The sequence below is a fragment of the Oncorhynchus nerka genome, linkage group LG19 (assembly GCF_034236695.1).
Source record: "Oncorhynchus nerka isolate Pitt River linkage group LG19, Oner_Uvic_2.0, whole genome shotgun sequence".
Lineage (NCBI taxonomy): Eukaryota > Metazoa > Chordata > Actinopteri > Salmoniformes > Salmonidae > Oncorhynchus > Oncorhynchus nerka.
Window position 1 is genome coordinate 11,888,921 of NC_088414.1, and position 24,571 is coordinate 11,913,491.

Sequence of the window (24,571 nt, forward strand, 5' to 3'; positions counted from 1 at the left end):
GTGTTCAGAGGACAAGGAGCCAGGAGTTCAATGAATCAATACAACTACTAGTGCATGACCTACAGTATCACCCACTGCATATTTGTGTGTGTGGTGTGAGTTAGCTTATGCGAGCTTAACTGTTGACAGTGACCTTTCTGACACACACACACCACATAAATGCTAGAATACTACAGTGTGAGTGTGAGATGGTAAGACTGCGGGTCTGTGATAATCATTGAGCTCGTCTCACTGCAGAGGCTTATCCCCCCTCTCTTCTGCGTACACACACACGCACGTGCCGCATAAGCACATCTCTCCCCTCTGATGCCTTCCCCCTCACTATCCGAGGAGAGAGAGAGAGAGAAAGGGAGGCAGGGAGGGATAGGGAAAGTGGAGAGAGCGAGGGTGTGGTGGTGGGGGAAAGCCAGGAGGCGAGTACTGAGAGATCTCCCAGTAATACTTCTCTCCATACCTCGATGTGTTGTCTCTTCCTTTGTTATCGGGGATGGGGAGAACATTGTGATATTGCTTAGCATCTTAGATGTTTTACCATTAGAGAACGAACAGAGGCACGGAAGCTTTACTGTGTTTCTATCGTGCACATCTCTGGGATCTGAACACCGCTGGTTCCTGTGGCCTGATAGTGTTGAGGGTTTCAGCACCATGGACAGCAGCCTATATGATGTTTGACTCTCTCACTTCGTTTTGATCCATCTGTACGGCAAAACGGGATCCATTTCTGGCACGCACGTCTCTCCCTGAAGTGTTGCACTCGTACACTCCCCCCCCCCAAGGATTGATAAGCATTGTGTTTGTGTCGACAGAGGGACTATCATGCGTTTTACACGCCAATCCTATGCTTTTAACTCCCTGAGAAGGTGACAACGGGTGTACACTTCAAGGAGAAGGAAGAGAATGTTAATTGGTTCTGGGTAAAAGGTGGAGAGGTGGATGTCTTAGTGCTGCTGCTGTGGTGATTAGTATGTAAATCCTACCAGCCCTGTTACTGTGTAGGACATGACAGGCTCAATGCTGGGTCTCTGTGGTCTGTGTGTGTGTGAGTACGAGAGTGAGAGAGAGATTGGTGGGGGGAGGGGAGGGGAGGGGACAATAATGTAGTCAAGTCACTAAACCTCCAGTCCGAATCGAGTGCCAAGTCCCTAAGCATTCAAGTCCGAGTCCTTTGTGCTCGAGTCACGAGTCCCTTGTTAGTGCTCAAAGCTACATTTTGCAACGTAGAAAGCTGAATAACTTAGTGTCTTGCACATTGGTAAGGCCAGCCGCTATCTGACATCTGCTTTTATATATATATCATGTTGAATAATAACAAGGGAGAGAGACTTTCTGACAACAAAGTCACGACTGGTCGAGTCCGAGTCCTGGACTTGTGTATTACGTAACACTCACCGTCCCACTCTGTTGCGTCTTTAGTGTGTGTGTGTGTGTACTACAGAGCACAATACTCTCAAGCCTAGACAGCTCCTCAGACCACCACAGACTCTCTCTCTGTCACACACACACACACAAGCACTGCATGTGATAGTTGAGGAGATTGGGGACTATGAAAGGGACAGATGGAGAGGGCCAGCTGCTGTGGTCCTTAATGAGGCATCTAGTTGCATAACTCAATCCTAAAACCCCAACACTTTCTATTTACACGACATGACCAAAAGTATGTGGACAACTGCTCGTCAGACATCTCATTCCAAAATCATGGGTATTGATATGGAGTTGTTCCCCCTTTGCTGATATAACAGCCTCCACTCTTCTGGGAAGACTTTCCACTAGATGTTGGAGCATTGCTGCAGGGACTTGCTTCCATTCAGCCACAAGAGCATTAGTGAGGTCGGGCACTGATGTTGGGCGGTTAGGCCTGGCTCGCAGTCAGCGTTCCAATTCATCCCGAAAGGTTAATGGTTTGAATCCCAGAATCGACTAGATGACAGATCTGTCCATGTGCCTTTAAGCAAGGCACTTAACCCTAATTGCTCCTGTAAGTTGCTCTGATAAGAGTGTCTGCTAAATGACTAAAATGTAAAAATCTCTTGCTCTAAACCCTGAAAATATCTATCTCTCTATCTAAACCCAATACATTCAATCTATCTCTCTAAACCCAATACTTTCTGTCTATCTCTCTCTAAACCCAATACTTTCTGTCTATCTTATCCCTGACACTTTCTATCTCTCTCTAAACCCAAAACTTTCTGTCTATCTTATCCCCAATACTTTCTATCTATCTTATCCCCAATACTTTCTATCTCTCTCTAAAACCAACACTTTCTATCTCTCTCTAAACCCAATACTTTCTGTCTATCTCTCTCTAAACCCAATACTTTCTGTCTATCTCTCTCTAAACCCAATACTTTCTGTCTATCTCTCTAAACCCAAAACGTTCTGTCTCTCTCTAAACCCAATGCTTTCTGTCTATCTCTCTCTAAACCCAAAACGTTCTGTCTCTCTCTAAACCCAACACTTTCTATCTCTCTCTAAACCCAATACTTTCTATCTATCTATCTTATCCTTAATAGTTTCTATCTCTCTCTAAACCCAATACTTTCTGTCTATCTTATCCCTAAAACTTTCTATCTCTCTCTAAACCCTGACCCTTCTATCTATCTATCTAGTCATGCTCTCTATTAATTCTCTCTCTCTATTCATTCTCTATCCATTTTAAGTGTAACACAGTGAGACTTTCTTTCTGCACTCTCTTTTCTGTGTTTCTCTGCTCCCCTTTTGCCCTCTGTCCTTTCAGATGTACAACAGGGCATCGCCATGGATACTGGCATTTGCTAGGTGAATACCAAGGGGTAGAGCTCTGTTGGTACACACACACACAATGTCTAACGACAATCAGCAGTTTTAATTCCTAATTATTGACAAAGGCAGGTACATTGTCTGTGGTAGACTAAATCCCTTTCAAGTATGAAAAGACAGTAAATGAACATTTAGGCTAAATATTTTAAGCTTTCTTTTTAATTTTAGAGCAGCTTCAGTACGACTTCTGTTTGGTATTTGGAGCCAGGACATACTGTATATTTTAATGTATTGATCTGTCCTTACAGGCTCTGTTTGTGTGTGTGTGTGTGTGTAAAACGTATGTGCACGTGTGTGTGTGTGTAAAACGTATGTGCACGTGTGTGTGCGCGCAGTGTTAGAGATCGAGAGGCATGCAGTTTGGCACAGCATAGCGGGAGAAGAGAGAGAGAGAGAGAGAGAGAGAGAGATCAGGACAGAAAGAGCAGAAGAGGCAGAAGAGACGTGGCACATTGCGAGGTTCAGGCGAAGGGAGGCAGGACATGCGGACGGCAGAGAAATCACCACCACCACACTGTGTGCTGACAGAGGTGTAGAAAAACAAGCGGCACGTCACATCAAGAAGATCGCTGTGCAGACCGGCTGTCGAACAGCAACCTATTCTCTGCGTGCATTCCGTTAGCAGGTCTATCTGGACAGAACGGCTCTGTCTGGTTGTGTGAAGCCATGCCACCGGGCCATTACCGAATCGGTGCCCTATCAGCGCTACTCTGTGTCTGTGTGGTTTGGACCGGGTTAGCAGCAGAAACACAAGGTAATGATGCTGGGTTTAACTTTCTGGCCGGTGTGTGTGTGTGTTGTTATCTCTGTGCTAACCCATTTGATGGATTTGTTTGAGGTTCCCCTTGGCTCCTATCCAGCACAAATGACTATCACAACTTTGCTTTGTCTGTGTTGCTAAATAGCGTAGGCTACTAGAATTCTAGCCTATTACAGTTAGAATCATGATACAAATCTTAATTTTAATCCTAATAGGCTATTCTAATTGATTTATTTGAGCACTTTCAATTACGTTAGATACAGTGGAGGCTCCTCAGAGAAAGAAGGAGAGGAATATTCTACTCAGTGAATTTCATTTTAAAAAATTATAAAACATGATAAACTGTATGCTTTTTAGACAAAACATGTCACCAAATATCTGATTAAAACACACTGTTTTGCAATGAAGGTCTACAGTAGCCTCAACAGCACTCTCTGCAGTAGCACCATGGTGTAGCCGGAGGACAGCATTTTCCGTCCTCCTCTGGGTACATTGACTTCAATACAAAACCTAGGAGGCTCATGGTTCTCACCCCCTTCCATAGACTTACACAGATTTATAGAGAAGAAAACCTTGTCAGCGGTGCCGCTTACTGACAACAGCCGAGACAAACAACTTAACACCTTTTTTGATAGATTTGAAACAGCGGGCAGGCCTCCTGTAAATGACTTACCCCTCCCAAATGACAGTCCCATAATTATCTCTGAAAAGGATGTCCTTCGGGTCTTCTTTAAACTCTATCCTTGGAACCAACAAGCTGTGGTGATCTAAACTGGCAGATTTTCAGGGCGTGTAAATGGCAACTGTGTGACATATACAGAATACTTTTTCAAGTGTTACTGGACAGCTGCAGAATCCCCGAAATCTATTGGGCCCCTTCCCAAAATGAATAATCCCAAATCCCTGAATGACTATCGTCCCATCTCCTTGACCTCGGTGATAATCAAATATTTGGATTGTGTTGTCCTGGGACGGAGAGCCTACTGGACCGTTCCAGTTTGCATATAAACCAGGCCACGGGGAGCGCGTTTGACAAAGAAAATGCCAAGCGTCACATCTGCCTGTAGCCCGGCAAGTGCGGGGAGCTGGAACAGGCCGCACTGGGTGCTGGCGAACTGGGGATACCGTGCGTAGAGCTGGCGCAGGATATCCTGGGCCGAAGAGACGCACCAGAGACCAGGAGCGCTGATCCGGCACAATCCGTCCTGACTGAATGCCCACTCTAGCACGGAAACTGCGGTGAGCTGGAACAGAGCGCACCGGGCTGTCAATGCGCACTGGAGACACCGTGCGCATCACCGCATAACACGGTGCCTGACTGGTCACACGCTCCCCACGGTAAGCACGGGGAGTTGGCTCAGGTCTAAACCCTGACTCCGCCAATCTCCCCATGTGCCCCCCCAAAAATGTGCTCCCTCTCGTGCTTGCTTCGAGGTCGCAAACCCCGGTGTCGACGTTGTTCCTCCCTCGCTGCCTCCGTCTGCTCCCATGGAAAGATATCCAATCCGGCCTGGATCTCCTCCCACGTCCAGGATCCTTTACCCTCTAAGATGTCCTCCCATGTCCAGGATCCTTTACCCTCTAAGATCTCCTCCCACGTCCAGGATCCTTTACCCTCTAAGATCTCCTCCCACGTCTAGGATCCTTTACCCTCTAAGATGTCCTCCCATGTCCAGGATCCCTTACCGTCCAGGATCTCCTCCCATGTCCAGGATCCTTTACCCTCTAAGATGTCCTCCCATGTCCAGGATCCTTTACCCTCTAAGATCTCCTCCCATGTCCAGGATCCTTTACCCTCTAAGATCTCCTCCCACGTCCAGGATCCTTTACCCTCTAAGATGTCCTCCTGGCCACGCTGCTTGGTCCGTTTTTGGTGGGATCTTCTGTTACGGCTATCGTTAGTACAATGAAGAGTGGACCAAGGTGAAGTGTGGTAGGCGTACATCGTCTTTTTATTGATGACACCAAAACAAAATAACAAAGACAAAAACAAAAAAAACGCTCAGTTCTGTAAGGCTAAGAAACTAAACAGAAAACAAGATCCCACAAAACCCAAACGGAAAATGACAACTTATATATGATCCCCAATCAGAGACACCGATAGACAGCTGCCTCTGATTGGGAACCACACTCGGCCAAAACAAAGAAATAGAAAACAGACTTTCCCACCCGAGTCACACCCTGACCTCACCAAACATAGAGAATAATAAGGATCTCTAAGGTCAGGGCGTGACACTATAATTGACTCAATACTCTCCTGGACTGCAAATACAATACAGATATACAAAAAGGGACAACAAAGACTGTATTTCCTGAGGAGATTAAATATATATCAGGTCAATAAAAGAATAACAACTAAATTCTATAAATCCTTTGTTCAGAGTGTTCTCACTTTCTGTTTCCAAGCCTGGTACAATCCGCTATCCATCGCAAATGAAAACCAGCTGCACAAAATAGCAAAGCTGTGAAGCAAAATCAGTGGAGTTAATGTCAAGAACATGGAAGCGCTGACCAGACACACCCACTCAACCAGGAGTACCAGCTCCTACCATCATGCCGCAGACACAGTCCAAATCAAATCAAATGTCATTGGTCACATACAAACGGGTTAGCAGATGTTAATGCGAGTGTAGCGAAATGCTTGTGCTTCTAGTTCCGACCGTGCAGTAATATCTAACAAGTAATCGAACAATTGAACAACAACTACCTTATACACACACGTGTAAAGGAATGATTAAGAATATGTACATATGAATATATGGATGAGCGATGGCCGAACGGCATAGGCAAGATGCAGTAGATGGTATAGTCCATCTTTACAAAACTGCCAGAGCCCAGAAATCATTTATTCCCACCAGTGTAAATCAATTGAATAAAGAACTGCTCAGCTCCTCTCGCTTCCCAGAATTGTATGAACTGAATTATAAACTTTATCCACATGTTGTCTGCTGTATTTATTGCCTGTGATTTATGTATTTATGCATCTATTGTTGTTGTTGTTTGTTGAGAGGCATGACACATTTCCCAAAAGGGACACACAATAAAGAAGTATTGTTGTTATATTTAACTAGGCAAGCCAGTTAAGAACAAATTCTTATTTACAATGACAGCCTAGGAACAGTGGGTTAACCGCCCTGTTCAGGACAAAATATTTTTACCTCGTCAACTTGGGGATTTGATCTCGCAACCTTTCGGTTGCTGGCACCAACACTCTAACCACTAGGCTACCTGCCGCCCCATTATTAAACAGTCCTTATGGCGACTTCCGAAGGACGTCCTCCAATATATCAGCGCTCTTGCAGTATGAACTGACATGTCTATCCAATCAAAGGATCAGAGAATGAATCTAGTGCTGAAAGCATAAGCTACAGCTAGCTAGCGCTGCAGTGCATAAAATGTGGTGAATAGTTGACTCAAGGAGAGAGAAAGATTTTAGTTTGTAACAGTTTTGAACAACAAAAAAAATGAAGACGCAGCTGACAGAGAGAGCGCTAGCTATATTCCGTGTGTGTATTTGTTTGTTGTTGAGTTGGCTAATTTAGCCTACTCAAACAACCAGACTCAAACAGAGAGGAATACTATTTATGTTAGCTCGCTGGCTAAGGATATCCTACACTTCAACTTCTTCAAGACAGGGTAAGCTTTCGTTTGATTAATTTATTGCCACTAATGTATTAGTTCTAGTTTGTTGACCGTAACATTATTTTGGTGGCATCGATGTAGGCTGTATTGCGGTTAGCGGTTATGGTATGAAGATTTAGCTTGTGTAGATTTTTTCCGCCTGGTGTTGTGTTTTGCACTCTTGTCCAAAAGCGAAGCAAAAATGTGAGAGAATTATACAACGAGCAAAGTGATGATGCTGTATGTGGCTGCTATGAAAGTGAACCTATGTGTGCAGGTGATCAGGGGGCGAATTTATTCCACCAATTCTGTCGCAAAACGTTTCTTAAATGGAAGCGAATGGAACAAAATGGGCTTACCTGAATTTGTCAAATGGAAACTCTCGGTTCAGTTCTGTTTTACAACTGTTTGGACTAATTTCACCCCAGATCAGCTAGATGCAGGGAAGAGTGTGCAAGGCGGTCTGTCTGCCACCTTGATTATTCAAATTATTCAAATTTGTCTCTCGACCTGTGCACCTACGTTATAAACTTTCATTTGTAGGCTAGGTTGTAGCAACCTCAGAATGGATATAGGCCAAATATATAATGCAGTAGCCTAAACCTAGCGATGTAACATTGAGCTAGCTGGGTGAATGGAATATGAATGACAGTCATGCAAAATACTGTAATAGAAACAAGGCCATGCCCCCCCCAAAAAAAAAAATCCTCCCTAATCTTAAACGGCCCAACCACCACTGGTTGGACATCTCTGAAGGTGCTTAGGCCATTTGGCTAAAGCTACATTCGACCTAATATTTTCTGGCCTTGATGAGAGAGCTTGTTAAACAGGCACTGGCATAGCCTACAGCATGACGCGTGGGAGTCAAACAAAGAAATAACACAAAACACACAGCAATTAGCATAGCCAATCGTTGTTCAGGGATTCTGCCAGCGAATTTATGAATATCTCTGGTTGTCGGCAAAAAAAATACGTGTGTGCACGCGCGCGCGCGTGTGTGGTGTGTGCAGAGTTTAGAACACGTGGGGGTTTGTCTGGTTGCTGCAGCATGATCTGGAGCCGCGCTCGACAAAGGTGATGAAGACTATGCAGGGTCCCCCCTCTAGTGTGTGTGCGTGCGTGCGTGCGCGTGTCAGACAGGCTACCTATTAACCTCCACTATCCCCTCGGCTGAATGTCAGTCAGCACCGTTTCTCTGTTGTTGAGGTTCTCTATTTAATCAACATGGTCTCTGTCTCTCTCGCTCCTCTACCCAGTTCATGGGCTGTACAATAACAAATGATTGTGTGTTTAGCCTTCCGGAGAGGCTGTTAGTTATTCCTCCTCGTCACGTGTTGATAAAAACGGCGATATAATATTATCCTATTAGAACTCGGTAGCCATATAGCCGATCTGTTTTCTAGTCATATCACAGACAGTGGGCTGCCATGCAACTGTCTCTAATACATTCATTGTATCAGCTTCTGCTGTGCGTTTGTGTGTGTGTGCGTGCGTGTGACGCGTCTGAGAAATTTGCTGCTATGCACAGATATTTCATCGGGAGGAGAATGTGTGTTGTTATTAGATTGACCTCATTTCAACATGCGAGAGGTTATGACAATTGTATCATCGCGGTCTCCCACCCCGACGCCAGTTGATGGTGACTGTATCGGCTAGGGCACAGAGGTCTGGGCTCTCCATGAACGCAGGGCTCTAACTGGTCTAAAGCAGGGGTCTCCAACAGGTCGATCGCGAGCTCTCAGTAGCTAGCAGCCCACATATGAGTAACTCGCCAAACAATTCTGAAAGTAGGCCTACATGACATGTTTCGTGTTTTTCACCGCAAACTGTCATAAACAAATCTCACATGTATCAGACACCGAAATCTCCCGGCTACTATCTAATCAACGTAACATTGACATTATCCCACCGCTGGTTAGGTTCTAAACATAACACAATATCTGCCATTTAATTAACAACAATATTGCCCCTGTCTGTCTGTGTGGTGCGCGCTGTTTGTCTATCACTCCATGTGTAGTAAGTTGATGTGATGACCATCTTGTGTGTTGTGGGTTGACAGAAATACTTTCCCCAAAACCTTCTCAATTAAATGTTAACTGGCCTTACTTGTCAGAAGTATATCATGAGTAAATATATCATTTGTATCTATTATTTGTTATTTGCAAACTTTGCAATGAAATGCGCAACAGCAGTACAGAACCATTGCTAGACTGACACATTACTCACTGCGCAATTAAAGGGCCAGATGCGCAATTAAAGGGGAATTACACTCAAAAATCTAAATTGGTTAGTTTTCTTCCAGATCTAAATAACAAGATCTTCTGATGTGAATTAAGCATTGACATGGACCCAGAACATTCTATTTCGTTTTTTTTCTATGAACAATTGAAATTTTGAGAGTGGAAACCAGCAAAAATATAAACTCAGGAAAAATAAAACTGACAAAACATAAATAGGGGGAAAAAATCCCTGATTTTATAGGGCCCCCCTTAGAGTTGTTTATTAATCATTATTTTACCAGGTATATTGACAGAAAACATAATGCACTACTTTCTCTTGAACACCAAGGACCCGGGGAAGAGAAGAATGTGCCTATTTGAAAGCTAGAAAAAAATGAGTAGCCTGAGACATGTTTCATATTTTTTAAGTAGCACTCATGCCAGAAAAGGCTGAAGACCCCTGCTCTGGAGTCTAGCTAGTCTCTTCTCTCTTCTTATCTCGACTTCTCTCCTCTCTTCTCCTCCCCCCTTCACCTCCCCCCTTTTCTCGCCTCCTCCTCTTCCCTACCCTTCCCCTGGTGTTACATTCACTTCCACTGTTTCTGTCCTCCTTCCCCTTTCCTGTCATCCTTTTCCCTTCTATTCTCTCTCGCTCTTTCTCTCCTCTTCCCCCTTTCCTTTCTTCTCTCTTCATAATCTCCTCTCCCTTCCTTTCCAATATCTTTCTCCCCCTCCTCTCTCTCCTCGCCGTGGCAGGTTGTCTGTTCTCTCCTCTGTAAAACTCACTCAGCCGTAATTTGTCTTTCTCCTCTCATCACATCACCTCGCATTATTTCCTCACCATCCATCGTGTTCTCTCGTTAGGCAGAGGCCCACCCTGGCTTCTTCTTGTTTTTCTAAAGGCTGCGTAGAGGGAAGCTGTAACTGTGAACAACACAGGGAAATATGTCCTTCAGCGCAATCAGCCCAGTCTTCTTATTGGAAAACCAACTAAGGTCTAAGAATCCTATAACACATTTTTTGCCATATGTATGGACAGACTATCTATTTCCATTTAACATCAAAACGGTGTGTGTGTGTGTGTGTGTCCAGGATTATCAGTTCTGGCTGACTGTGGGGTTATATGGATGCTGCTGACACTATTCCACAATAAAAGCAATTAACTGCAGCTTTACTGTGTGGCTAAGCTGCTCTGAACCCATCCGCAGTGTGTGTGTGCATGCGTGTGTGTGCGTGTGTGATTGAACTGTCAGGGCTTTTGTGTTGGGCTGTCTCTTCCTCTGCTCTTTTCCTGTTGCTGCTGTTGTTGGCCTGACTAGGTGTTTGTGCTTTGACGTTTCCGTGGCTTTAGCCCAGCCTCTACTAGGGGTGGGATGAGAACAGAACAGAAGTTTGTATCAGGATAATAACCCAGTGAGAGTACTAGGCCGGGATTCAGCTATGCACATTTTTAAAGCCAGTGTTTCCGCTCTCGGGGAGAGACCGCATTCACAGCAAATGCAGATTGTGTCGGCTCATTCCAAAATTACCTTTAAATGTCAAGCACGCTTTAAGGCGGCTCTACCACTGATCAGATAGAATCCCGGCCCTAGTCCCACTCCTCTATACCCGCCTGATTGGATTCTAGGGAGTTTTTCCTAGCCACCATGCTTCTACACCTGCATTGCTTGCTGTTTGGGGTTTTAGGCTGGGTTTCTGTACAGCACTTTAAGATATCAGCTGATGTAGAAGGGCTTTATAAATACATTTGATTTGATTTTGATTTGATTACACCTCATATGTTTCACACGCACAACCACACTCTCCTCTCCATAGCATGGCTTTGAAACCACTAATCCCAGGATGACGCTATGGCACGTCTAGATGTTGAAAAGGATGACAATGTTCTGAGCTATTTCAGAGTTAAAGGTTGAGGGTCATTGGTTAGCATCACATTTGTGCAGAGTCTAAAGTGTGGTAAGCCATTCTGTCTGGGCCCTGTTCAATACTAACTGTCATTATAAGGCTGATGGTTGTGAGCTGAGTTTGTGGCATCAGTTGATTGGCACGATCAGGAGCGTTTCCAGCCGAGCGTTTTATACTGTTCATTTAGTTCATGTTCCATCTTCCCTTTGCTTCAAAGCCTCATCCCTCATAGCCATCATCTGAATGGCCTACTCTTCCATCTCCCTTCATTACAGAGTCCCATTGAAGAGCCTGTCTGGTCCTGTTCCCGAAACTCTGTGCGCGTGCGCAACGTGCGTGTGTCTGTGTGATAAAGGAAGGCGCTACTCAGATCGACACCGATAGCTACGGCTGTCTGGCGTGATGTTAAATAAACATATTTGTCTTGTTCACTTCTCAGTTGCTTCTCTTCTCTGATCTACTACGGAAGAGGAGGGGGGGGGGTAGCTTGCAGAGTTTGAATGTAGCAGTGTTACGCAACTCCAACGTGGCAGCTACACTAACTCTCTGTAAGCTTCTAAACTAAAAACGTTTCTATCGAATTCAGATTTCATCCTAACTCTGTGTGGATATGACTGTTATTGAGAGCTTTCTACTTCTCTCCCTCCATCGACTCACCTGCTGACCAGACCGCACACGTGCGTGCATCAGTGTGCGTGGATTTTGTCCACCCACACCAGACGCGATCAGGACGCGCTGGTTGAAATATCAGTACGAACTCTGAACCAACTATATTCATTTGGGGAACGGTCGAAAAGCATTAAACATTTAAGGCAATATATCTAGCTAGCTTGCTGTTGCTAAATCATTTGTCCTGGGATATAAACATTGGGTTGTTATTTTACCTGAAATGCACAAGGACCTCTACTCTGACAATTCATCCACAGATAAAAGAGTAAACAGTTTGTTTCTAGCAATCTCTTCTCCTTCTGACTTCTTGTTTGGACTTTATATGGCGGTTGGCAACCAACTTTAAGGTGCATTACCACCACCAACTGGACTGGAGTGTGGACCTCAGTTCATCTTTCAATCACCCAGGTGGGTATATGCTCCTAAAAACCAATGAGGAGATGGGAGAGGCAGGACTTATTGCACGTCACGCGTCACAAATAGAACCAAGTTCTATTTTAGAGCCTGGCTACGCAGATGTTCGTTGACACGCGCAAACAGCGTGGGTTCCAATGATTGACTAACATGTTTGTGTAAATTAATTTTGCAACGCTCCCTCACTTGCAGTGTGGTCAGCATGTCAGAGATAGTTTTGGTGGGAAAAGCCTATCAAAGCTGTAAGACAGTAAAAACAACCCATCCCCCTGGAACTATCCCTCTGGCTCTTTGTTGTCGCGCTCCACTTTTCAGCTAATCTATGATCGTTAACAACAAAATCTAAATCACAGTGCAGTTATCACAATACTACCACTAACAGGTCCTGATCGTCATCATAAAGGGAACATGTTTAATTCAACAAATACCTAACGCTACAATGCTGTAATGTGAGTAGGAGGAGACATGCATCTTTCAAACGATTTGCCACAGATATAAAGCGCTCCGCACATCATTGGCTGAGAGTGAGACAGGGAAGCGACAGTCCTGTATGGCAATTCAACTAAATGAGAAGGTGGCGAAATGCAAACTTTGCGAGGTGGAATTGAGCTACAGTGGCAGTACAAGTGCAGCGCTTAACCATCTGAAAGGGAGGCACCGTGAGACCCAAACTGTTGCTGGCAGCGGCGCAGGCCCCCAAAAAACAGACATTGGACAGGCTCTTCACACAGACGGAAGTGCGATGAGTGGCAGAGTGAGAAAATCACAGCTGCTAATTCCAGAAATGAGTGCAGTTGACATGCAGCCATTGTCAGTGGTACACTCTTAGAAAAAAAGGTTCCAAAAGGGTTCTTTGACTGTCCCCATAGGAGAACCCTTTTTGGTTCCATGTCGAACCCTCTGTGGAAAGGGGACAGCCGAAGAAACCCTTTTAGATTCTGGATGGCACCTTTTTTTCAAGGAGAATTTCGTCTTCAGTCCCCCATGATGGCATATCTAGGAACCAGACTACAAGATTCCATGTTGAAAAACTGTGTCGGCTAGGATGGAGTAATTGTACAGTGATTGCGCTGCAGGTACAAACGCAAGCTCTCAAACACCCCATATGTGGCGTTAACAACAGATTGTTGGACATTTATGAACACACTGTAGTTCATCACTGCAGCGAGCCATCACGTTGATGAGAAGTAAGATGTGAAGTCCCATGTATTGAACACTGAGAACATAGAGGAGAGGCACACAGCAGAGAACCTAAGAATGGCATTAACTACCATCGTTGCTGAGTGGGCGTGGGGGACAGCAGTCAGCTGAGCGCAGTCCGAGAGGGGAAATGTCTATGTGAGAATAGAGACAGCGTTGCTTCTTCAAACAAAAAACATCATACCTCCAAAACCGGCAGCTTGTTGACAAAACGGGCTCCAGAAACAAACTATTACAATACTTTGCTTACAGGGCAGATGATGAGGGCCAGCCCACTGAAACATCTAAAGGTGTTAGGGCCAGCCCACTGAAACAACTAAAGGTGTTAGGGCCAGCCCACTGAAACAACTAAAGGTGTTAGGGCCAGCCCACTGAAACATCTAAAGGTGTTAGGGCCAGCCCACTGAAACAACTAAAGGTGTTAGGGCCAGCCCACTGAAACATCTAAAGGTGTTAGGGCCAGCCCACTGAAACATCTAAAGGTGTTAGGGCCAGCCCACTGAAACAACTAAAGGTGTTAGGGCCAGCCCACTGAAACATCTAAAGGTGTTAGGGCCAGCCCACTGAAACAACTAAAGGTGTTAGGGCCAGCCCACTGAAACAACTAAAGGTGTTAGGGCCAGCCCACTGAAACAACTAAAGGTGTTAGGGCCAGCCCACTGAAACAACTAAAGGTGTTAGGAAGCAGTGCAGTTCAAGGGAGGTTTAGTTTCAAAATTACATTAGAATTATATTACACATTACATTTGCATTGTAACGTCATTCTGCTAGCTACTAAATTTGAATTCTTTTCGAGTGTCAATGATATGAACATACATTCAGCATGACATTCATGTGAGCATTATGACATGATTACAAACCAAAAGTTCCGTGAAATTCACTCATATATTTAGACTATTTCACATTTGTCTGCAGCTAGCCAGTAGCCCTGAGCGGAGCATTACACCCTGGGGGTTGAAATGCACTCTGGGAATAGTAGTATGCTGTAAAAATCTATGGTGTGTACTAGAGACTATTGCAAAATAGAAGCTTCAGAAATTTCAATACAAAACCTAGGAGGCTTGTGGTTCTCACCCCATTCCATAGACATACACAGCAATTATGACAACTTACGGAGGACATCCTACAACCTATCAGAGCTCTTGCAGCATGAACTGACATGTTGTCCACCCAATCAAAGGATCAGAGAATGTATCTAGTACTAAAAGCATAAGCTACAGCTAGCTTTTTTATTTTTATTTCACCTTTATTTAACCAGGTAGGCTAGTTGAGAACAAGTTCTCATTTGCAACTGCGACCTGGCCAAGATAAAGCATAGCAGTGTGAACAGACAACACAGAGTTACACATGGAGTAAACAATTAACAAGTCAATAACACAGTAGGAAGAAAAAAGGGGAGTCTATATACATTTTGTGCAAAAGGCATGAGGAGGTAGGCGAATAATTACAATTTTGCAGATTAACACTGGAGTGATAAATGATCAGATGGTCATGTACAGGTAGAGATATTGGTGTGCAAAAGAGCAGAAAAGTAAATAAATAAAAACAGTATGGGGATGAGGTAGGTAAAAATGGGTGGGCTATTTACCGATAGACTATGTACAGCTGCAGCGATCGGTTAGCTGCTCAGATAGCAGATGTTTGAAGTTGGTGATGGAGATAAAAGTCTCAGCGATTTTTGCAATTCGTTCCAGTCACAGGCAGCAGAGAACTGGAACGAAAGGCGGCCAAATGAGGTGTTGGCTTTAGGGATGATCAGTGAGATACACCTGCTGGAGCGCGTGCTACGGATGGGTGTTGCCATCGTGACCAGTGAACTGAGATAAGGCGGAGCTTTACCTAGCATGGACTTGTAGATGACCTGGAGCCAGTGGGTCTGGCGACGAATATGTAGCGAGGGCCAGCCGATTAGATCATACAAGTCGCAGTGGTGGGTGGTATAAGGTGCTTTAGTGACAAAACGGATGGCACTGTGATAAACTGCATCCAGTTTTCTGAGTAGAGTGTTGGAAGCAATTTTGTAGATGACATCGCCGAAGTCGAGGATCGGTAGGATAGTCAGTTTTACTAGGGTAAGTTTGGCGGCGTGAGTGAAGGAGGCTTTGTTGCGGAATAGAAAGCCAACTCTTGATTTGATTTTCGATTGGGGATGTTTGATATGAGTCTGGAAGGAGAGTTTACAGTCTAGCCAGACACCTAGGTACTTATAGATGTCCACATATTCAAGGTTGGAACCATCCAGGGTGGTGATGCTGGTCAGGCGTGCGGGTGCAGGCAGCGAACGGTTGAAAAGCATGCATTTGGTTTTACTAGCGTTTAAGAGCAGTTGGAGGCCACGGAAGGAGTGTTGTATGGCATTGAAGCTCGTTTGGAGGTTAGATAGCACAGTGTCCAAGGACGGGCCGGAAGTATATAGAATGGTGTCGTCTGCGTAGAGGTGGATCAGGGAATCGCCCGCAGCAAGAGCAACATCATTGATATATACAGAAAAAAGAGTCGGCCCGAGAATTGAACCCTGTGGCACCCCCATAGAGACTGCCAGAGGACCGGACAGCATGCCCTCCGATTTGACACACTGAACTCTGTCTGCAAAGTAATTGGTGAACCAGGCAAGGCAGTCATCCGAAAAACCGAGGCTACTGAGTCTGCCGATAAGAATATGGTGATTGACCGAGTCGAAAGCCTTGGCAAGGTCGATGAAGACGGCTGCACAGTACTGTCTTTTATCGATGGCGGTTATGATATCGTTTAGTACCTTGAGCGTGGCTGAGGTGCACCCGTGACCGGCTCGGAAACCAGATTGCACAGCGGAGAAGGTGGATTCGAGATGGTCAGTGACCTGTTTGTTGACTTGGCTTTCGAAGACCTTAGATAGGCAGGGCAAGATGGATATAGGTCTGTAACAGTTTGGGTCCAGGGTGTCTCCCCTTTTGAAGAGGGGGATGACTGCGGCAGCTTTCCAATCCTTGGGGATCTCAGACGATATGAAAGAGAGGTTGAACAGGCTGGTAATAGGGGTTGCGACAATGGCGGCGGATAGTTTCAGAAATAGAGGGTCCAGATTGTCAAGACCAGCTGATTTGTACGGGTCCAGGTTTTGCAGCTCTTTCAGAACATCTGCTATCTGGATTTGGGTAAAGGAGAACCTGGAGAGGCTTGGGCGAGTAGCTGCGGGGGGGGGGCGGAGCTGTTGGCCACGGTTGGAGTAGCCAGGCGGAAGGCATGGCCAGCCGTTGAGAAATGCTTGTTGAAGTTTTCGATAATCATGGATTTATCGGTGGTGACCGTGTTACCTAGCCTCAGTGCAGTGGGCAGCTGGGAGGAGGTGCTCTTGTTCTCCATGGACTTCACAGTGTCCCAGAACTTTTTGGAGTTGGAGCTACAGGATGCAAACTTCTGCCTGAAGAAGCTGGCCTTAGCTTTCCTGACTGACTGCGTGTATTGGTTCCTGACTTCCCTGAACAGTTGCATATCGCGGGGACTATTCGATGCTATTGCAGTCCGCCACAGGATGTTTTTGTGCTGGTCGAGGGCAGTCAGGTCTGGAGTGAACCAAGGGCTATATCTGTTCTTAGTTCTGCATTTTTTGAATGGAGCATGCTTATCTAAAATGGTGAGGAAGTTACTTTTAAAGAATGACCAGGCATCCTCTACTGACGGGATGAGGTCAATGTCCTTCCAGGATACCCGGGCCAGGTCGATTAGAAAGGCCTGCTCACAGAAGTGTTTTAGGGAGCGTTTGACAGTGATGAGGGGTGGTCGTTTGACTGCGGCTCCGTAGCGGATACAGGCAATGAGGCAGTGATCGCTGAGATCCTGGTTGAAGACAGCGGAGGTGTATTTGGAGGGCCAGTTGGTCAGGATGACGTCTATGAGGGTGCCCTTGTTTACAGATTTAGGGTTGTACCTGGTGGGTTCCTTGATGATTTGTGTGAGATTGAGGGCATCTAGCTTAGATTGTAGGACTGCCGGGGTGTTAAGCATATCCCAGTTTAGGTCACCTAACAGAACAAACTCTGAAGCTAGATGGGGGGCGATCAATTCACAAATGGTGTCCAGGGCACAGCTGGGTGCTGAGGGGGGTCGGTAGCAGGCGGCAACAGTGAGAGACTTATTTCTGGAGAGAGTAATTTTCTAAATTAGTAGTTCGAACTGTTTGGGTATGGACCTGGAAAGTATGACATTACTTTGCAGGCTATCTCAGCAGTAGACTGCAACTCCTCCCCCTTTGGCAGTTCTATCTTGACGGAAGATGTTATAGTTGGGTATGGAAATCTCAGAATTTTTGGTGGCCTTCCTGAGCCAGGATTCAGACACGGCAAGGACATCAGGGTTAGCAGAGTGTGCTAAAGCAGTGAGTAAAACAAACTTAGGGAGGAGGCTTCTGATGTTGACATGCATGAAACCAAGGCTTTTTCGATCACAGAAGTCAACAAATGAGGGTGCCATGGGACATGCAGGGCCTCGGTTTACCTCCACATCACCCGCGGAACAGAGGAGGAGTAGTATGAGGGTGCGGCTAAAGGCTATCAAAACTGGTCGCCTAGAGCGTTGGGGACAGAGAATAAAAGGAGCAGATTTCTGGGCATGGTAGAATATATTCAGGGCATAATGCGCAGACAGGGGTATGGTGGGGTGTGGGTACAGCGGAGGTAAGCCCAGGCACTGGGTGATGATGAGAGAGGTTGTATCTCTGGACATGCTGGTTGTAATGGGTGAGGTCACCACATGTGTGGGAGGTGGGACAAAGGAGGTATCAGGGGTATGAAGAGTGGAACAAGGGGCTCCATTGTAAACTAAAACAATGATAACTAACCTGAACAACAGTATACAAGGCATATTGACATTTGAGAGAGACATACAGCGAGGCATACAGTAATCACAGGTGTTGAATTGGGAGAGCTAGCTAAAACAGTAGCTAAAACAGTAGGTGAGACAACAACAGCTAATCAGCTAGCACAACAACAGCAGGTAAAATGGCGTTGACTAGGCAGGGAGGGTCGGATTAACTACACACAGAGCCTGAGTGTAGCTGGGGCCGACAGATAAAACATAAACAAGCAGAATGGAGTACTGTGATTAATGGACAGTCCAGCATGCATTCCAATCTCCTTTGCATTAGCGTAGCCTCTTCTGTAGCCTGTCAACTATGTGTCTGTCTATCCCTGTTCTCTCCTCTCTGCACAGACCATACAAACGCTCCACACCGCGTGGCGGCGGCCACCCTAATCTGGTGGTCCCAGCGCGCACGACCCACGTGGAGTTCCAGGTCTCCGGTAGCCTCTGGAACTGCCGATCTGCGGCCAACAAGGCAGAGTTCATCTCAGCCTATGCCTCCCTCCAGTCCCTCGACTTCTTGGCACTGACGGAAACATGGATCACCACAGATAACACTGCTACTCCTACTGCTCTCTCTTCGTCCGCCCACGTGTTCTCGCACACCCCGAGAGCTTCTGGTCAGCGGGGTGGTGGCACCGGGATCCTCATCTCTCCCAAGTGGTCATTCTCTTTTCTCCCTTACCCATCTGTCTATCGCCTCCTTTGAATTCCATGCTGTCACAGTTACCAGCCCTTTCAAGCTTAACATCCTTATCATTTATCGCCCTCCAGGTTCCCTCGGAGAGTTCATCAATGAGCTTGATGCCTTGATAAGCTCCTTTCCTGAGGACGGCTCACCTCTCACAGTTCTGGGCGACTTTAACTTCCCCACGCTACCTTTGACTCATTCCTCTCTGCCTCCTTCTTTCCACTCCTCTCCTCTTTTGACCTCTCCCTCTCACCTTCCCCCTACTCACAAGGCAGGCAATACGCTCGACCTCATCTTTACTAGATGCTGTTCTTCCACTAACCTCATTGCAACTCCCCTCCAAGTCTCCGACCACTACCTTGTATCCTTTTCCCTCTCGCTCTCATCCAACACTTCCCACACTGCCCCTACTCGGATGGTATCGCGCCGTCCCAACCTTCGCTCTCTCTCCCCCGCTACTCTCTCCTCTTCCATCCTATCATCTCTTCCCTCTGCTCAAACCTTCTCCAACCTATCTCCTGATTCTGCCTCCTCAACCCTCCTCTCCTCCCTTTCTGCATCCTTTGACTCTCTATGTCCCCTATCCTCCAGGCCGGCTCGGTCCTCCCCTCCCGCTCCGTGGCTCGACGACTCATTGCGAGCTCACAGAACAGGGCTCCGGGCAGCCGAGCGGAAATGGAGGAAAACTCGCCTCCCTGCGGACCTGGCATCCTTTCACTCCCTCCTCTCTACATTTTCCTCTTCTGTCGCTGCTGCTAAAGCCACTTTCTACCACTCTAAATTCCAAGCATCTGCCTCTAACCCTAGGAAGCTCTTTGCCACCTTCTCCTCCCTCCTGAATCCCCCTCCCCCCCTCCCCCCTCTCTGCAGATGACTTCGTCAACCATTTTGAAAAGAAGGTCGACGACATCCGATCCTCGTTTGCTAAGTCAAACGACACCGCTGGTTCTGCTCACACTGCCCTACCCTGTGCTCTGACCTCTTTCTCCCCTCTCTCCAGATGAAATCTCGCGTCTTGTGACGGCCGGCCGCCCAACAACCTGCCCGCTTGACCCTATCCCCTCCTCTCTTCTCCAGACCATTTCCGGAGACCTTCTCCCTTACCTCACCTCGCTCATCAACTCATCCCTGACCGCTGGCTACGTCCCTTCCGTCTTCAAGAGAGCGAGAGTTGCACCCCTTCTGAAAAAACCTACACTCGATCCCTCCGATGTCAACAACTACAGACCAGTATCCCTTCTTTCTTTTCTCTCCAAAACTCTTGAACGTGCCGTCCTTGGCCAGCTCTCCCGCTATCTCTCTCAGAATGACCTTCTTGATCCAAATCAGTCAGGTTTCAAGACTAGTCATTCAACTGAGACTGCTCTTCTCTGTATCACGGAGGCGCTCCGCACTGCTAAAGCTAACTCTCTCTCCTCTGCTCTCATCCTTCTAGACCTATCGGCTGCCTTCGATACTGTGAACCATCAGATCCTCCTCTCCACCCTCTCCGAGTTGGGCATCTCCGGCGCGGCCCACGCTTGGATTGCGTCCTACCTTACAGGTCGCTCCTACCAGGTGGCGTGGCGAGAATCCGTCTCCTCACCACGTGCTCTCACCACTGGTGTCCCCAGGGCTCTGTTCTAGGCCCTCTCCTATTCTCGCTATACACCAAGTCACTTGGCTCTGTCATAACCTCACATGGTCTCTCCTATCATTGCTATGCAGACGACACACAATTAATCTTCTCCTTTCCCCCTTCTGATGACCAGGTGGCGAATCGCATCTCTGCATGTCTGGCAGACATATCAGTGTGGATGACGGATCACCACCTCAAGCTGAACCTCGGCAAGACGGAGCTGCTCTTCCTCCCCGGGGAAGGACTGCCCGTTCCATGATCTCGCCATCACGGTTGACAACTCCACTGTGTCCTCCTCCCAGAGCGCTAAGAACCTTGGCGTGATCCTGGACAACACCCTGTCGTTCTCAACTAACATCAAGGCGGTGGCCCGTTCCTGTAGGTTCATGCTCTACAACATCCGCAGAGTACGACCCTGCCTCACACAGGAAGCGGCGCAGGTCCTAATCCAGGCACTTGTCATCTCCCGTCTGGATTACTGCAACTCGCTGTTGGCTGGGCTCCCTGCCTGTGCCATTAAACCCTACAACTCATCCAGAACGCCGCAGCCCGTCTGGTGTTCAACCTTCCCAAGTTCTCTCACGTCACCCCGCTCCTCCGCTCTCTCCACTGGCTTCCAGTTGAAGCTCGCATCCGCTACAAGACCATGGTGCTTGCCTACGGAGCTGTGAGGGGAACGGCACCTCAGTACCTCCAGGCTCTGATCAGGCCCTACACCCAAACAAGGGCACTGCGTTCATCCACCTCTGGCCTGCTCGCCTCCCTACCACTGAGGAAGTACAGTTCCCGCTCAGCCCAGTCAAAACTGTTCGCTGCTCTGGCCCCCCAATGGTGGAACAAACTCCCTCACGACGCCAGGACAGCGGAGTCAATCACCACCTTCCGGAGACACCTGAAACCCCACCTCTTTAAGGAATACCTAGGATAGGATAAAGTAATCCTTCTCACCCCCCCCCCTTAAAAGATTTAGATGCACTATTGTAAAGTGGCTGCTCCACTGGATGTCATAAGGTGAATGCACCAATTTGTAAGTCGCTCTGGATAAGAGCGTCTGCTAAATGACTTAAATGTAAATGTAAATGTAATGCATCAGCTATGTAGCCAAGTGATCAGTGTCCAGGGGGGCAGCGGTGGATGGGGCAGGGAAGCTGGACTGGCGAGTGTTATCCAGGTAAAAAAAAAAAAAAAAAAATTTAACTGTCTGGCTGTGCAAAAGGTAAAAGCCGCTAGCAGTGGCTAACAATTTTATTTATTTTTATTTATTTTTTTTTTTTATTTAAAAAAATATATTTTTATTTCACCTTTATTTAACCAGGTAGGCTAGCAGTGGCTAACAATGACTAAATAGCTTGTAGCTAGTTAGCTGGTTAGCTTCTGGAGGTTCTTGAGTGTGTTTTAAAAAATTTAAAATAATAGCGATTCCGTATCACATTGGGTGAGGCAGGTTACCGGAAGGTATAAACAAATTAAAAATCGAAAAGAGATAGAAAGTAAATATGGGTCCATTGAGTGTTTGGGACGCGGCGATTCAGACGGTTAGCAGGCCTGTGCTAACAAGCTAACAGTTAGTAGGCCAGGGCTAAACAAGGTAGCAGTTAGCGGAACGGGGCTAAACAAGGTAGTAGTTAGCGGACCGGGGCTAAACAAGCTAGCAGTTAGCAGGCCGAATTAGCAAGCAAGGAGATAGCAAGGGCTAGAAAGTTAGCCTTTGGGGGACGTCGCGATGGGGTGAGTCAGTTTATTCCTCTTCATGCGGTGACATCGATAGACCGGTCGTGGGTCCGAATATTGTAGCCCAGGAGTATGCTTCGGTGGTAGCACAGGAGCTCTGCCCAGGCTAGCTTCAAGCTAAGTGGGTGGAAACGCCATCCAGGAGTAATCATCCGGGGTTGCGGTTAGCTAGATAGCTAGTTGTGAAGAATCCAGCTGAAAATGTTCCGTTTGCGGTGGGAATCCGGTGGGAATCCGGGGATAAAAAATAATAGGTCCGTTATGCTCTGGTTAGAGTCGCGTTGTTCGAACTGGCGAGAGCTTTCCGAGCTAAAGGTTAGCTGATGACCGGTTAGCTGAAGACCGCTAGCAATGATTTGCTGACTGATAGCTGGTAGCTAGCTGGCTAGCTTCAGTTGAGGGGTTCCGGATCCAAAGCAGATATAAATACTTTAGAAAAAAATAGCTACATTGGGTGAGGCGGGTTGCAGGAGAATATTTAGAAGTTGAGGTTTAGCAAAATGTTTTAAAAGATATGTGAAGAAAAATATGTTTAAAAAATAAGAAAAACGATATATACAAGGGACACGACACGACAAGACGTCCGACTGCTACGCCATCTTGGATCACTGCTACGCCATCTTGGATCATAGCTAACACTGCAGTGCATAACATATGTTGAGTAGTTGACTCAAAGAGAGAGAAACACAATAATTTAACACTTTTGAACAAATGTATTTATTTAAAAATGAAGGATCAGCAAAAGAGAGAGAGAGATAGTGAAGGCAGCTAGCTAGTTTAGCCTACTCAAACACCTGGCTCAAACAGAGAGGGATGCTATGTTAGCTTGCTGGCTATGGCTATCCAACAGAGAGGGATGCTATGTTAGCTAACTGGCTATGGCTATCCAACAGAGAGGGATGCTATGTTAGCTAACTGCCTATGGCTATCCAACAGAGAGGAATGCTATGTTAGCTAGCTGGCTATGGCTATCCAACACTGGAACTCTTCCAAGTCAAGGTACGTTTTTGGTTTGATTAACTGCTTGCTGATGTACATTGTATGGCAAGATTGTAGCAGGTTTACAAATACATTAGTACAAGTAGCTATGTTGACTAGCTATGACATTAGCTAATATGGTGACATTAACGATGTAGGTATAGCGGTTAAGGTTATGATATGAAGGTTTGACTTGGAAAGGATTTTTCACCTAGTCACAGAGAGCTGATGTGTTGTGCTCTGAAGTCCACAAGCGAAGGAAAAAGGTGAGAGGAGGAGAGTGTGTAGATGTGGGAAGGAATTTTACAACAAGCAAAATGATCATGCTGTTTGTATTTGGCTGCTATGAAAGTGAACTGTGTTTGCATGTGATCATGGGGTGTATTCATTCTGTTGAAAAAAAAAACTTAAACGGAAGCAAACGGAATTAAGCTTTTTAAACATACCTGAATTTGTCCAATAGAAACTGTCATTTGCAACTGTTGGACAAATGATTACACCCTAGATCAGCAAGATCAGGCAAGTCTGCCTGTCATCTTGATTACTCTTAATTTTTCTCTTGACCTGTGCACCTACGTTGTAAAGTTGTAGCAACCTCATGATAGGTACAAGGAAAAGTTGAGTATCATGTAGTAGCCTAAAACTATCGATTGTACATTAAACTGGGTGAATGGAATATGAATGACAGTCATCCAATATGCTGTAATAGAGACAAGGCCATGCTCATAAAAAATAAAGAATTGTCCTCCCTCATCTTAAACGGCACCGACCACCACTGGACTATACACTACATACACCCTCACTTGCATACACTACACTGACACTCTCACACAACCCACACACATTCACATACACTACATACACACTCACTTGCACACACTACACTGACACTCTCACACAACCCACACACATTCACATACACTACATACACACACACATACCGCCACAACACAAACACACATATACACACACATTCACATACACTACATACACACACACATACCGGCACAACACAAACACACATATACACACACATTCACATACACTACATACACACACACATACCGCCACAACACAAACACACATATACACACACATTCACATACACTACATACACACACACATACCGGCAC

General features: G+C 46.1%; 1 protein-coding gene across 1 annotated transcript in view; it reads left to right on the forward strand.

The window, feature by feature from the left end:
* Positions 1-3,157: 3,157 nt before the first annotated feature.
* Positions 3,158-24,571, forward strand: part of LOC115101054 (seizure 6-like protein) — a 61,314-nt gene continuing 39,900 nt past the window's right edge. Inside the window, exon 1 of the mRNA XM_029620221.2 lies at positions 3,158-3,550. Coding sequence (XP_029476081.1) covers positions 3,463-3,550 — 88 coding nt within the window. The 5' untranslated portion in view covers positions 3,158-3,462. The remainder of the gene's footprint in view (positions 3,551-24,571) is intronic.